The sequence below is a fragment of the Phyllobates terribilis genome, unplaced genomic scaffold (assembly GCF_046119375.1).
Source record: "Phyllobates terribilis strain yellow unplaced genomic scaffold, ASM4611937v1 Scaffold_3__8_contigs__length_932513732, whole genome shotgun sequence".
NCBI lineage: Eukaryota > Metazoa > Chordata > Amphibia > Anura > Dendrobatidae > Phyllobates > Phyllobates terribilis.
The window spans coordinates 532803925-532817548 of NW_027362763.1; the positions used below are offsets into that span (position 1 = coordinate 532803925).

At 38.9% G+C, this 13624-nt stretch overlaps 2 protein-coding genes across 5 annotated transcripts in view; one reads left to right on the top strand and one right to left on the bottom strand.

The window, feature by feature from the left end:
- The window catches only part of LOC141257133 (uncharacterized), a 43834-nt gene extending 33894 nt beyond the window's left edge, over window positions 1-9940 (top strand). The window contains exons 12-14 of the mRNA XM_073671307.1: window positions 4639-4773; window positions 5588-5713; window positions 9079-9940. Of these exons, the coding sequence (XP_073527408.1) occupies window positions 4639-4773; window positions 5588-5713; window positions 9079-9215 (398 nt within the window). The 3' untranslated portion in view covers window positions 9216-9940. The remainder of the gene's footprint in view (window positions 1-4638; window positions 4774-5587; window positions 5714-9078) is intronic.
- Window positions 9941-10048: 108 nt separating this feature from the next.
- The window catches only part of MAP7 (microtubule associated protein 7), a 163068-nt gene continuing 159492 nt past the window's right edge, over window positions 10049-13624 (bottom strand). For all 4 annotated transcript variants that reach the window (XM_073671305.1, XM_073671306.1, XM_073671304.1 and 1 more), the window contains one exon: window positions 10049-11473. In XM_073671305.1, the coding sequence (XP_073527406.1) occupies window positions 11463-11473 (11 nt within the window). In that variant the 3' untranslated portion in view covers window positions 10049-11462. The remainder of the gene's footprint in view (window positions 11474-13624) is intronic.

The following is a 13624-nucleotide window of genomic DNA, read 5'->3' on the forward strand; positions in this document are numbered from 1 at the left end:
ATGTTTATCGAATAGAAAATGACGTTCGTGTTTATTTATTTCTAATGTATTAGGATTTTATTTTATGGATATAATTCTCAAGTCATATCTTCAGGATGCAAGATGATCTTGTACTGAGATAATACAATCCATATGCTATCAAGTATCAAACACATTTGCACTTATTCTGCATAGGGCAGATGTACATAAACTATGTTTGCATACAGTGGGGGGGGAGGAGGGGGGGATTTAGTCAGCCACCAATTGTGCAAGTTCTCCCACCTAAAAAGATGAGAGGCCTGTAATTGACATCATAGGTAGACCTCAACTATGAGAGACAAAATGAGAAAACAAATCCTGAAAAATCACATTGTCTGATTTGGAAAGAATTTTTTTCACATTTTGGTGGAAAATAAGTATTTGGTCAATTACAAAAGTTAATCTCCATACTTTGTTATATATCCTTTGTTGGCAATGACAGAGGTCAAACGTTTTCTGTAAGTCTTCACAAGGTTGGCACACACTGTTGCTGGTATGTTGGCCCATTCCTCCATGCAGATCTCCTCTAGAGCAGTGCTGTTTTGGGGCTGTCGCTGGGCAACACTTATTTTCAACTCCCTCCAAAGGTTTTCTATAAGGTTTAGATCTGGAGACTGGCTAGGCCACTCCAGGACCTTGAAATGCTTCTTATGAAGCCACTCCTTCGTTGCCCTGGCGATGTGCTTGGGATCATTGTCATGCTGAAAGACCCAGCCACGTTTCATCTTCAATGCCCTTGCTGATGGAAGGAGGTTTGCACTCAAAATCTCACTACACATGGCCCCATTCATTCTTTCATGTACACGGATCAGTCGTCCTGGTCCCTTGGCAGAGAAACAGCCCCTAAGCATGATGTTGCCACCCCCATGCTTCACAGTATGTATGGTGTTCTTTGGATGCAACTCTGCATTCTTTCTCCTCCAAACACGACGAGTTGTGTTTATACCAAACAGTTCTACGTACCTTGGTTTCATCTGACTACATGACATTCTCCCAATACTCTTCTGGATCATTCAAATGCTCTCTACCAAACTTTAGATGGGCCCGGACATGTAATGGCTTAAGCAGGGGGACACATCTGGCACTGCAGGAACTGAGTCCCTGGCGGCGTAGTGTGTTACTGATGGTAGCCTGTGTAACGTTGGCCCCAGCTCTCTGCAAGTCATTCACTAGGTCCCCCCATGTGGTTCTGGGATTTTTGCTCACCGTTCTTGATATCATTTTGACCCCACGAGGGAGATTATCAGTGGTCTTGTATGTCTTCCATTTTCTAATTATTGCTCCCACAGTTGATTTCTTCACACCAAGCTGTTTGCCTATTGCAGATTCAGTCTTCCCAGCCTGGTGCAGGGCTACAATTTTGTTTCTGGTGTCCTTCGACAGCTCTGTGGTCTTCACCATAGTGGAGTTTGGAGTGTGACTGTTTGAGGTTGCGTACAGGTGTCTTTTATACTGATAACAAGTTCAAACAGGTGCCAGTACTACAGGTAATGAGTGGAGGACAGAGGATGCTCTTAAAGAAGAAGTTGCAGGTCTGTGAGAGCCAGAAATCTTGCTTGTTTGTAATTGACCAAATACTTATTTTACACCAAAATTTGAAACCAATTTCTTTCCAAATCAGACAATGTGATTTTCAGGATTTGTTTTCTCATTTTGTCTCTCATAGTTGAGGTCTACCTATTATGTCAATTACAGGCCTCTCTCATTTTTTTAAGTGGGAAAACTTGCACAATTGGTGGCTGACTAAATACTTTTTCCCCCCACTGTATATATACATATATATAAGACTTGGACTTATGGGCTCTATTAGTCTTTAGCAGGATTGTTAGTTCTCTTTTTTAAATATCAGGATTATACAGCCATTCTGACATGGATTTTTTCAAGGTAAGCACACCAGCCTTATCTGGTATGACAGATCTATGTATTACTATATGCAGTTAGTATTGTAAAATCTGGTGGTGGCATCGGATGTGTTGTGGTTCCTCAAAGTCTAGCGAAAATTTAAACTGATGGCACACCTGGGTGCTGAAATCATCTTGTGTCATCAGTTTACATTTTTGCTAGACTTTGGGATACCACAACACATCCGGTGCCACCAAGATATTTTACAATACTAACTGCATACAGTAATGCATAGATCTGTCATACCCAGATAAGGCTGGTGTGCTTACCTTGAAAAAAATCCATGTCAGAATGGCTGCATAATGCTGATATTTAAAAAGGAGTGCTGCTAAAGCCCATTTAGAGCCCATAAGCCCAATAGAGCCCATAAGTCCAAGTCAATTCAGCCTTCTCCCACTCTCCTCACAGTTGCAATTTGTATTGAGCAGTGTGAGATCTCTTCAGGGTAGAGGGATACTGAGGAGCTGTTAGATTTAGGGTACTTAGGTAGAAATGGAGTTTAAACTTTTGATAAGAGAATTGTAGAGCCAATATAACATGGATTATTTATCAAAGTAAGTGCACTAGCCCCATCAGATCTTTAAAAAAATAAAAACTAAAAAAAAAACACCTATTGAATGTATACATAATGTATTGTAAAAAATGGTGACTGGCAATATTGAAATATAGCTTTACTTTGAACTTACAATAGAATATACAATTATCTTGTTTATATACAGTACAGACCAAAAGTTTGGACACACCTTCTCATTTAAAGATTTTTCTGTATTTTCATGACTATGAAAATTGTACATTCACACTGAAGGCATCAAAACTATGAATTAACACATGTGGAATTATATACTTAACAAAAAAGTGTGAAACAACTGAAAATATGTCTTATATTCTAGGTTCTTCAAAGTAGCCACCTTTTGCTTTGATGACTGCTGTGCACACTCTGAGCATTCTCTTGATGAGCTTCAAGAGGTAGTCACCGGAAATGGTCTTCCAACAATCTTGAAGGAGTTCCCAGAGATGATTAGCACTCGTTGGCCCTTTTTCCTTCACTCTGCGGTCCAGCTCACCCCAAACCATCTCGATTGGGTTCAGGTCTGGTGACTGTGGAGGCCAGGTCATCTGGCGTAGCACCCCATCACTCTCCCTCTTGGTCAAATAGCCCTTACACAGCCTGGAGGTGTGTTTGGGGTCATTGTCCTGTTGAAAAATAAATGATGGTCCAACTAAACGCAAACCGGATGGAATAGCATGCCGCTGCAAGATGATGTGGTAGCCATGCTGGTTCAGGATGCATTCAATTTTGAATAAATCCCCAACAGTGACACCAGCAAAGCACCATCACACCTCCTCCTCCATGCTTCATGGTGGGAACCCGGCATGTAGAGTCCATCTGTTCACCTTTTCTGCGTCGCACAAAGAGATGGGTCTGCTGCTAGAACTCTGTGTGGCATTGACCTGGTCTCTAATCTGAGCTGCTGTTAACCTGCGATTTCTGAGGCTGGTGACTCGGATAAACTTATCCTCAGAAGCAGAGGTGACTCTTGGTCTTCCTTTCCTGGGGCGGTCCTCATGTGAGCCAGTTTCCTTTGTAGCGCTTGATGGTTTTTGCAACTGCACTTGGGGACACTTTCAAAGTTTGCCCAATTTTTCGCACTGACTGACCTTAATTTCTTAAAGTAATGATGGCCACTCATTTTTCTTTACTTAGTTGCTTTTTTCTTGCCATAATACAAATTCTAACAGTCTATTCAGTAGGACTATCAGATGTGTATCCACCAGACTTCTGCACAACACAACTGATGGTCCCAACCCCATTTATAAGGCAAGAAATCCCACTTATTAAACCTGACAGGGCACACCTGTGAAGTGAAAACCATTTCCGGTGACTACCTCTTGACGCTCATCAAGAGAATGCCAAGAGTGTGCAAAGCAGTCATCAAAGCAAAAGGTGGCTACTTTGAAGAACCTAGAATATAACACATTTTCAGTTGTTTCCCACTTTTTTGTTAAGTATATAATTCCACATGTGTTAATTCATAGTTTTGATGCCTTCAGTGTGAATGTACAATTTTCATAGTCATGAAAATACAGAAAAATCTTTAAATGAGAAGGTGTGTCCAAACGTTTGGTCTGTACTGTACATGTTATTATAACTCCACTTAGCTGTGGAAAGAATTGAAGGTCTCGGGGTACCCGTGGTTCAAATGTGTGTAATTTTCACTAATACAAATCTGATGCAGAATATTGGGGAAGCTGCAGGAGATGTAGGAATACTCGTTACTGGTATAAAGAGTATTGTAATGAGGGTGAGACCTTTTCTGTATAGAACATGTATTGAAAAGTTCATTGTTTGTAGTAGGCTAATGGAGTCATTTCCTATTTTAGTTTCCTTTTCGATTATTCCTACAAAATGTACCCAATTATTATAGAAATGAAATATGAAAAATATTATTAAAAATCCTATATATTATAGGCAGTGATTTCCCTGCAGTATATAGAGTACATAAATATTTAGGTGTTCTAAAAGGTCTACAAAGGTGAAATTCTGATAGCTCGGACTTAAATATGTTGCCTTACTTTTCACTTGAGTATAACAAGTATCCTACGTATTGAAGAGCAGGAGGGCAGCTGACAGGACCCACTGACCCGCCTGAGACCTATATAATAGGTGTACAGTTAAGGAGTCATTATTAGCCTTTTTTTTTTTTTTTTACTCACCAGGCATTACACGGGAGCAGTTGAGAAAAAGGAAGAAAGAAGCAATTCTCAAGTGTCTGGTGGGGATGGCAGTGGACCTGGAAAACGAAGAACTGTCCTTTCAAGCTGCCAGTGTTCTCAATCATCTGTCTCACTCCGGTAATGTATTTAGAAGAAAACTTTTAATTGTATCCAACGTAACTTTATCTTTATGAATATCTCACATGTAAAGCAGCTGAAAACCTACAAAACTGCATAACATAATGTATTACCAGTGGAAGGACATTGTGATCGATACAAAGATGCATATATACGAGCCAATGCACCCTTTATCCATGCAGGTCACATGTTGACAAAGGATCTAACACAGTGATCAGAAATGCCACCCTTATTTTTAAAATTCACCAATTTTGTTATGACGCTTAGCCCCCATAAGTCACATTGTGAATTTTTTTCCTTACAAGATTTAGATAATGAATTAAGCACGCTACCATCAATGAGACTTCCCACTAACCGGAAACATGAAATTACAAACCGTAGATTTCAATGCGTTGCATACATTCACAGGGCAGAATAATGCTTGTATTACGAGACGTGCCTCTGTACCTTCTACCCTTCCTTAAAGTTGAGCAGTTGCTGACTCTATACAGAAAACTTTTATTCTTTCATAAAACATACAGAGATCTCATATGCAGGTGATCACATCTGTGCCCTAGCAGAACCATCACAATCTATATTTCCAGCTCAGTGACCTTATGGAATTAACCGCTTAAAAGTTTTGGCGACCATAATAAATGTGTTTTTAGGATTTTTTGCAATCTGTAAATTAGGTAAACATAGGCATGTAACTCTCCCCTTTGCCACATGACCACTCTTTGATAGTCTTAGAATATAGACTTTGCATCTTCTTACCAGACCGCCAGCAACAATACTTAGTTGCAAAATTATTAATTATTTTCATCTCCTTATATAGAAAACAACGTAGCAGATATGAAACTATTTATGAAGGAACTCCAAGCCTACCTCATGAGTTACCTCAGTCACCCAGAACTGAGATTTCAGCAGATGGGCATTGCCACCCTTGGCTCTTTAAGTGAAGGTATGGTCTATTTTGCTATGTCTGCTTTCTATATGTGAGTTGCAGTTAAATGCATCACAGTAAGCAGGGGAGATGCTTACTGTGATGTTCTTCATTGCCATTACTAACTGAAAGTCTAAGCACATACCTACCTTCCACTGTTTTGCTACACATTAGTGGCTTCGTCGGGGTTTCTGTCTAAAGCCTTGAAAAAGAGGATTCAGGTGTATTCACCACTGGGGCCAAGTTTGAACATTACGGGATAGGGGGTAGCTTTCCAGTCGCTGGGGGTCTGACTGCTATGGCCTACCATGATCCCAAGAACCGTAGCTCTGCAGAGCCCCGGCTGAATACGGGCAGTGGTCGATAATGCACACTACGCTTCTTTCAGGTTTAATGGGAGGCACGAAGATCTCCTGAATACTGCGCTCAGTTGCTCTTCGGCTCTCGTTAAAATGAATGGTGCCACAGTGCGTACGATTGACCTCTGCATATGCAACTGGGGCCCTGTTCTTGGAATTACTGGGGACCTTCAACAATTGGAAAGTTATCCGCTATCCTTTTCGGCAATGTCCGGCCTTTTGAGGAGAGCACAAAAGTATGGTCAACTGAGTTTTTGTGCCCGCCTCAAAGTCATAAACTGCTGAAAAATAAGATAAGACAGCACACAAAATGACTCCGTCTGCTTCATTCAAGTATCTGCTAAAGGGGCCATTGACACCTGAATAATGTTTTTCAGGCCTTCAGACAAAGGCCGCAACAGAGCCACTGAGGAGTGGATGTGATATTAAGCCGACTTAATACTTATCTCCAATTCAGTAAATCTCCAGAAACTTTATATTGGCTCTCGCAGCTACAGTGGCATGTAAAATGTGTCATCTTTAACTCTAGCCCCTTTAGAGATCATTTCATCTTCAACTTGCTTAACTGTTCACAACAGTAATTTTGACTAGGGGTGCCCAATCTTATGTCACTGTATATATTCTGCCCTAGGTAAAGATTAGGCTAATACAGCAAATTGTTTGTAGTTCTAGTCACCACAACAGCTCCAAAATGTATGAAAAGTATGCACAAGACACGCAGTTTGTGTGGTGTATTTGTGAGTAAGTGCGCACCCCACCCTACTCTGCTGTAAGACTTCATTCAGACATTTAGGTTGCTCATCAATCTACAACATGCCCTTTATAGTCTATTGGGGTTGTTCGCATGTCTGGGGCAGGAGTAAGATTTCACAGAGTTGCATGCCACTACGCACCTCGCTTGATTTGTTAAGAGCTTGAGCCTCTTAAAGAATCAGGATGCCTGCTCCAAAAACCCCCCTCAGTAGGGTCGGCAAGAGGATCTAGATGAATCGCCCCCTATGTCTCCAAGGTAAGACTACAAAACCACTGAGTAGTCTTGATTCTGCTTACACATGAGTAGAAGTAATTTAGCAGGATAGTAGTTTCTTGAATGGAATCCCGTCTGAATCGAAAAAATGCCCCATTTGTACATGCCCAGAATCTCAGCGACAAGACATGCAATGGTGGAGTCAAACTTACAGTGATGTATCCTTCCCAAATGTTTGTACGTATTGGAACATTTATCAATTAAAATCCGCAAAGAATTTTTTAGGAAAATGCATGGTATGATGGCGACATTTATATTGGGCTCAGCAAGGCCCAAACTAATTATTAGATCTCTGCAGAGACCCAATGATCAGCGCGGTGCCCGACCTATTTCTCTATTATCCAGCACTTCAAGTATTGTATCTGACCAGCTAAATAAGTGGTGATAAACTAACTAATGCAGAAGCGCATCTTATACACTTCTTAAATGGGAATACAACATGGGCTATATTAGAAGGCTCTTACAGACCACCACAGGGCTTATTGTTTGCACATAGCCTAGCAATGCAGGTGTGGCGAGAGAGTAAATGTATCGTGAAATTTACTGATCAAATGGGAGAAACCCAAATGTGGGATAACCCTGAATTTCCACAGCTTAAAAACCTACAAGACCCAATCTTCTGGACGCTACACGGAATAACAATAATCAATCAGATTTTTGAAAATGAAATGTTGTCATTTGATCAAATCCATATAAAGTTTGGGATCCCTCATAGGGACATCTGCAGATATTTACAAATGAGGCATGCCATAACACACCAATTCCCACATCCTAGGATGCGAAAATCCAAATACCCATTAATAGGAGTACTAAAAACTCAAGGACCCACAGGTGGTATCCTCTCTATATACCTTTCTACTGAACTCTAAAATCACTTCTACCCAACTTGTTGTAGAGAATAAATGGCGGCAATTAATCTCTTCTATAACTGATGATCAGTGGAATGACGCGCTGGAGGCGCATATGGTGGTGTCACCAGCCACCAATAATAATTGAATTCAATTCTATATACACCCATCAATCCTACCTGACGCCAATAAGACTGCATAGATTTGGCAGAATGGCATCTTATGAATGTCACAGATGTGGGGAATCAGGGGCGGATTTCTGGCATCTTATTTGAAATTGTGGGATAATACGAAGATATTGAAGTGAAGTGATAACTACACATGGACACACCATGATCGGATATTCCTTCGGGAGGTTATATTTATGGCAAGGAAAGCGATATCACTAACATGGATGGGAGGGAAATCTACTATCAACCAATGGAAAAAACTAGTAAATGATATAATACCATATGAGAATATAGTATGTAGGAATAGGGGAATGTCCCCAGAAATTCCAAAGGATATGGGAAAGATTGTGTGATTCGCCCCCTTAACACACCTATCCCCTGATGCCATGACCTCGTTAATCTTACGTTATGAGTCGTGATATATGCCCTTTGAACACATGGAAATTGATATATATGGACTATAAGAGTGTACCTCTGCTACAACCATAACTGATATATATACTGAACTCTGATAGGGAATGGGCCGGTTTAGTAAAGAGTGCAGTGCTCCATAATGAAACTTATGTTTTCAACTTGTTTGTTTTTCTTTAACTGTTCACTCTGATTATTGAGAATGTGATGTAAACTGTATTGAACTGAGATTATCCTGACCTTATAATATGACCGTATATGTTTGTAACCATTATCCCGTGGAATTTTTCAATAAAAAGTAAAAAAAAAAAAAAAAAACTGATGAAGTGGGAATAGGAGACCTATTTATAGTGTACTATAAGAAAAACCTTATGTAGCGGATGAGATTGTGATGAATTGTCAAGTTACGCAACTAAAGCGTTATGCCTCATGCATCTAAATACTTAGAGCGGAAAAGTAACCTTGCTACACGTAGTAACCAAGGGCAATGTTTCATTTTCTAAACAGCTCTATATTATCTAGCATGGTCTCTAATTTTACTGTTAAGTTGTTTTTGCCCTCTTTTCAGATCCAGAATTTTCTCTGGCCATCAATCAAAGTCCGCTAAAGGAACAGCTTGAGCAGATCCGGGAGCAGACAGAGGAGACCCAGGCTCTACTCAAACTGGCCATCATTCAGACAGAGAACTTGAACCTGAATCAGTAATAAGTGACTATCTCTTATAATTTGTTTACATTGTCCCGGCTCGTGGGGCGGTCAGCAATGAGCCCCACTGACTGTTCCGTGCAGTGTTTGTTTTACTTTTCCAAATAGGGAAGATATTTAGTGATGTGGATCTTAATTGTCAGTGTATCCCCATTAACAATAAGCGGTGATCTTGTATTTGCAGAACACAAACCCTCCTTTTCCACCTGCTGGTGCACATTCCTTCAGGAGGATAAATCCACTTTAAGGTGCAATTCAACTCAAAATAAACAGATGTTCAAGAATTAGAAACCAGGGTCACTTGTCACCAGCTCGTTACTTGTCCTTAGGAAGAGTCTGCATTTGTAGTTGATGTATATTCAATTGAATGCAATGTAGCTATAATGCCATAAACAGAGTGGGGCTGTTTCTAGGAAAAAAACTCTTTCCAGGACTAGCTCCGAACTGACTCTCTAAAGATACAGAAGGTTTTAGGATCAAACTGTAGGGCATTGATTAGTTGGTTAAAAGTGGATTTCTATTTGCATCTTCCAACCACATCACAATCTTCTTCTTATTTATTATACTCTTTTAGAAATAGATTTTATGTTTTACCTTTTGTGTTTTTATACTTGTTTTTATTACTTTGCATTTATTCCTAATGTATGGTAACATTAAATATTGATCTGGTTATACTGTGAACTTGTGGAAAAATTTAAATGAGTAATAAAATATTAAAATGGAAAGTTGTCCTGTCTTTTGAACCTTAGCGACTACAATGTTCTCATTGGGGAAACGCAAAATATGATGTGGTGCCGACGCTGAGAGGAATGAACGACACAGTTAAAATCAAATGTAAAATGACTTCAAACAGATTTATTAATTAATGACATGCTATATAGAGTAAAAGTAAAAACTACATGATTTTAGCATTAAATATAATGTCTATGTACATGAAGAAAAAGACAAACAAAAGCCAAACCAAATTCAGTCCTATGACGCGGTGTATAAAAAGTGAACCCAATAGTTTTTTTTTACATTATTCCATCATTGTGACATAATCCCAATTTATTGTAACATTAAACTTCAGTTTCTCATAAATAGTGTACAAACCCTGTAGCCAAAGTAGTGTTCTAGCTAGAGGTGCCCATATCGGGTGCTCGGATGGCCGTTCTGTGCAGTGCACCAACTTGGACCTACGATTTATCCTTGGCAACCAGTAATGGACACATCTGAGCTAGAAATTTAGAATAGTTCACCTAACTGGATGCTTCATAATTTAAACAAGTGGATAGTTATTGTGAATTAGTTTTAAAAGTGCACATTTATAGACCTTAAGCAAACAAAATAGCAACATTCATATGAGAAAATGTGGGTGAAGAGACACCGTAACCAACAAATAAAAATGAAGATAAATTACTAATAGTCCAATATTCTCTTTTGCTCTGAAACGAGCAAAGTTATACTAATTCCTTCTTCCTCTAAACCCATAAATGTATAGACTCTTCCATTTGTGTATAAGAATTTAGTAAGGCAAAGAAACATCTATAGTCAAGCATACATAATTACAATATAGATATATATTTTTTCATCTTTTAAACTTTTGTTATTGTACAACAAATATTCAAGTATGGTAAAATCAGGTATAATTTACTTTGCGGACAATGGATCAATTAACAATAAAAAAGTCTAAAATCATAGTAAATACTAAATTTGTCATTTAGAATTATTATTTAATTATTTTAAAAGAAACCAAGAAAGGAACCAACCTATGAGATGATTAATTACATTTCAGAGAACCTGATACAATAGCCTATACATTAAAGCCCCTTTAAATGGAGTTCTCAGCAATAATATTTAAACCAACTGGTTTAAATGACACCGCTCCCTAGCCCTACATATAGAGCTATGAGGGTATTTTCAAGTATTAAACATATACAGTGTAAAAGATTATCAGGTTAAACAATTACGTTTAAAACTGGACAGTCCCAAAAAAAAAGTCCCACAATGCACCGAGATACTTCCATGTTTTCTTCCTTGCAGGTAGGTAAAGACTTCAGAATACAATCTGTGCAAGAAGCAGCATTTTAGGGGAAAAAAAGCTGTTCTACGCACTCGACAAAGCTCCTGTCCGTGTTCCCATAGAGCAGCAGTCTGTTAGCTGGTAAGAGGAAATGTTTTCCCAAAAATTCAAAAAAAAAAACAACTTAATTTTCAGATGAATCCTTGGGGCTTTAAGATTGATCTCTAAATTGTCATTTGGGGTGTTCAGATGACCTCTGGGGATAAAACAGATTATGAGTAAGGTGATCACACCAAGAACGGATTCAATTCAAAACGTTGAGTGTGTATAATATACATACACACCCACTACAACAAAATAGATGCATATCTATCTATCTATAGAATCTATCAACCATTGCTACTTGTGATCCATTCAAGAAACAGGCACCTGATTTTCTGCAGCAATCTTTTTTCCTCCTAAATTGACATGGGTGTTGTAAAACTCTATGGAGCTAACTTAGAGCCCGTTTTCTTTATCCTGAGCTCCATTTTACATTGCAATAGCACAACGACTATGATAAAATTCTGTCACTCGTTACTCCCCTCTACTGTATATCGCAGGATTCAGAATGCTGAGCTATGGAAAGAGTCTGATGGGATGTCTACACTGTACAACTGCTTTAGCAATCTAAATGCCTCTCTACAACATAAAGGGAACATTGCTCAACGGTAACTTTCTAGTAAAATAACAACAATGGTGTGAAAAAGTGTTTGCCCCCTTCCTGATTTCTTATTCTTTTGCATGTTTGTCACACTTAAATGTTTCAGATCACAAAACAAATTTAAATATTAGACAAAGATAACACAAGTAAATGCAAAATGCAGATTTTAAATGAAGGTGTTTATTATTAAGGGAAAAAGAAATCCAAACCGACAGGGCCCTGTGTGAAAAAGTGATTGCCCCCTAAACTTAATAACTGGTTGGGCCACCCTCAGCAGCAATAACTGCAATCAAGCGTTTGTGATAACTGGCAACGAGTCTTTTACAACGCTCATACTGAAGAATAGGAGAATTTTGGATAATAATACAATAGCATTGCGGCTAGTAACGTTCCATACTGATATTGGGAGAAATAAGGTGTTTTATACATTGTTGGATTGAGAAGTATGTGAGTGTGACAACGAACCATGCAGAAGGTCCGAGGTGCCTGTATATTCCACATTTGCTCCATATAGACCCACAATTGCAAATATGAAAAAGACTTTACCCTGTACAGCCAGCAGATAGCCAAGAGGGATGCTACAGAATAAAGCCAAGAAATGTGAACTACTGGCTGTCACATCTTCTGCATTACAGGAGCAACACTGTTATAGTGATGCTGGCTGTTAAAGTTGCGACAATGGCAACTATGTATACTTTATTTACAGAAGAAAAGAGGACATTCTGTAAGAGGCTTTAAAAATAATTTTTGACTTAACAATTTTTTTAAAAATATTTGCTTCCTCTCAAAATACAAATATATTATAATCCTACTAGGGAACCCTGAGATCCTTTGTAATACTAATTCTTCTATATGGCAGTGTATGGGCAAGTTGAGATATACAGTTGTGCTCAAAAGTTTACATATCCCGGCAGAACTTTTCCTTTCTTGGTCTTGTTTCAGAGAATATGACGGATAACCAAAAAACTTTTTCTCCACTCATGGTTATTGGTTGGGTGAAGCCATTTCTTATCAAACTAATGTGTTTTCTCTTTTTAAATCTTAATGACAACCAAAAACATCCAAATGATCCTGATAAAAAGTTCACATACCCTGATGATTTTGGCCTGATAACATGCACAGAATTTGACACAATTGGGTTTGAATGGCTACTAAAGGTAACATCCTCACCTGTGACCTGTTTGCTTGCAATCAGTGTGTGCACATAAGAGCTGAGTGAGTTTCTGGGATCCAGACAGACTCTTGCATCTTTCATCCAGCCACTGACGTTTCTGGATTGTGAGTCATGGGGAAACCAAAAGAATTGTCAACGGATCTACCTGAAAAGGTAGTTCAACTGTATAACACAGGTAAGGGATACAAAAAGATATCCAAGGAATTGATAATGTCAGTCAGCAGCGTTCAAACTGTGATTAACAAATGGAAAATCAGGGGCTATGTAAAAACCAAACCACGGTCAGGTAGACCAACAAAAATTTCAGCCACAACTGCCAGGAAAATTGTTTGGGATGCAAAGAAAAACCCACAAATAACATCAGCTGAAATTCAGGACTCTCTGAAAACTAGTGGTGTGGCTGTTTCAAGATGCACAATAACAATAAGGACTCACTTGAAGAAAAATGGGCTGCATGATCGAGTCGCCAGAAGAAAGCCATTACTGCACAAATGCCACAAAGTATCTCGCCTACAATACGCCAAACAGCA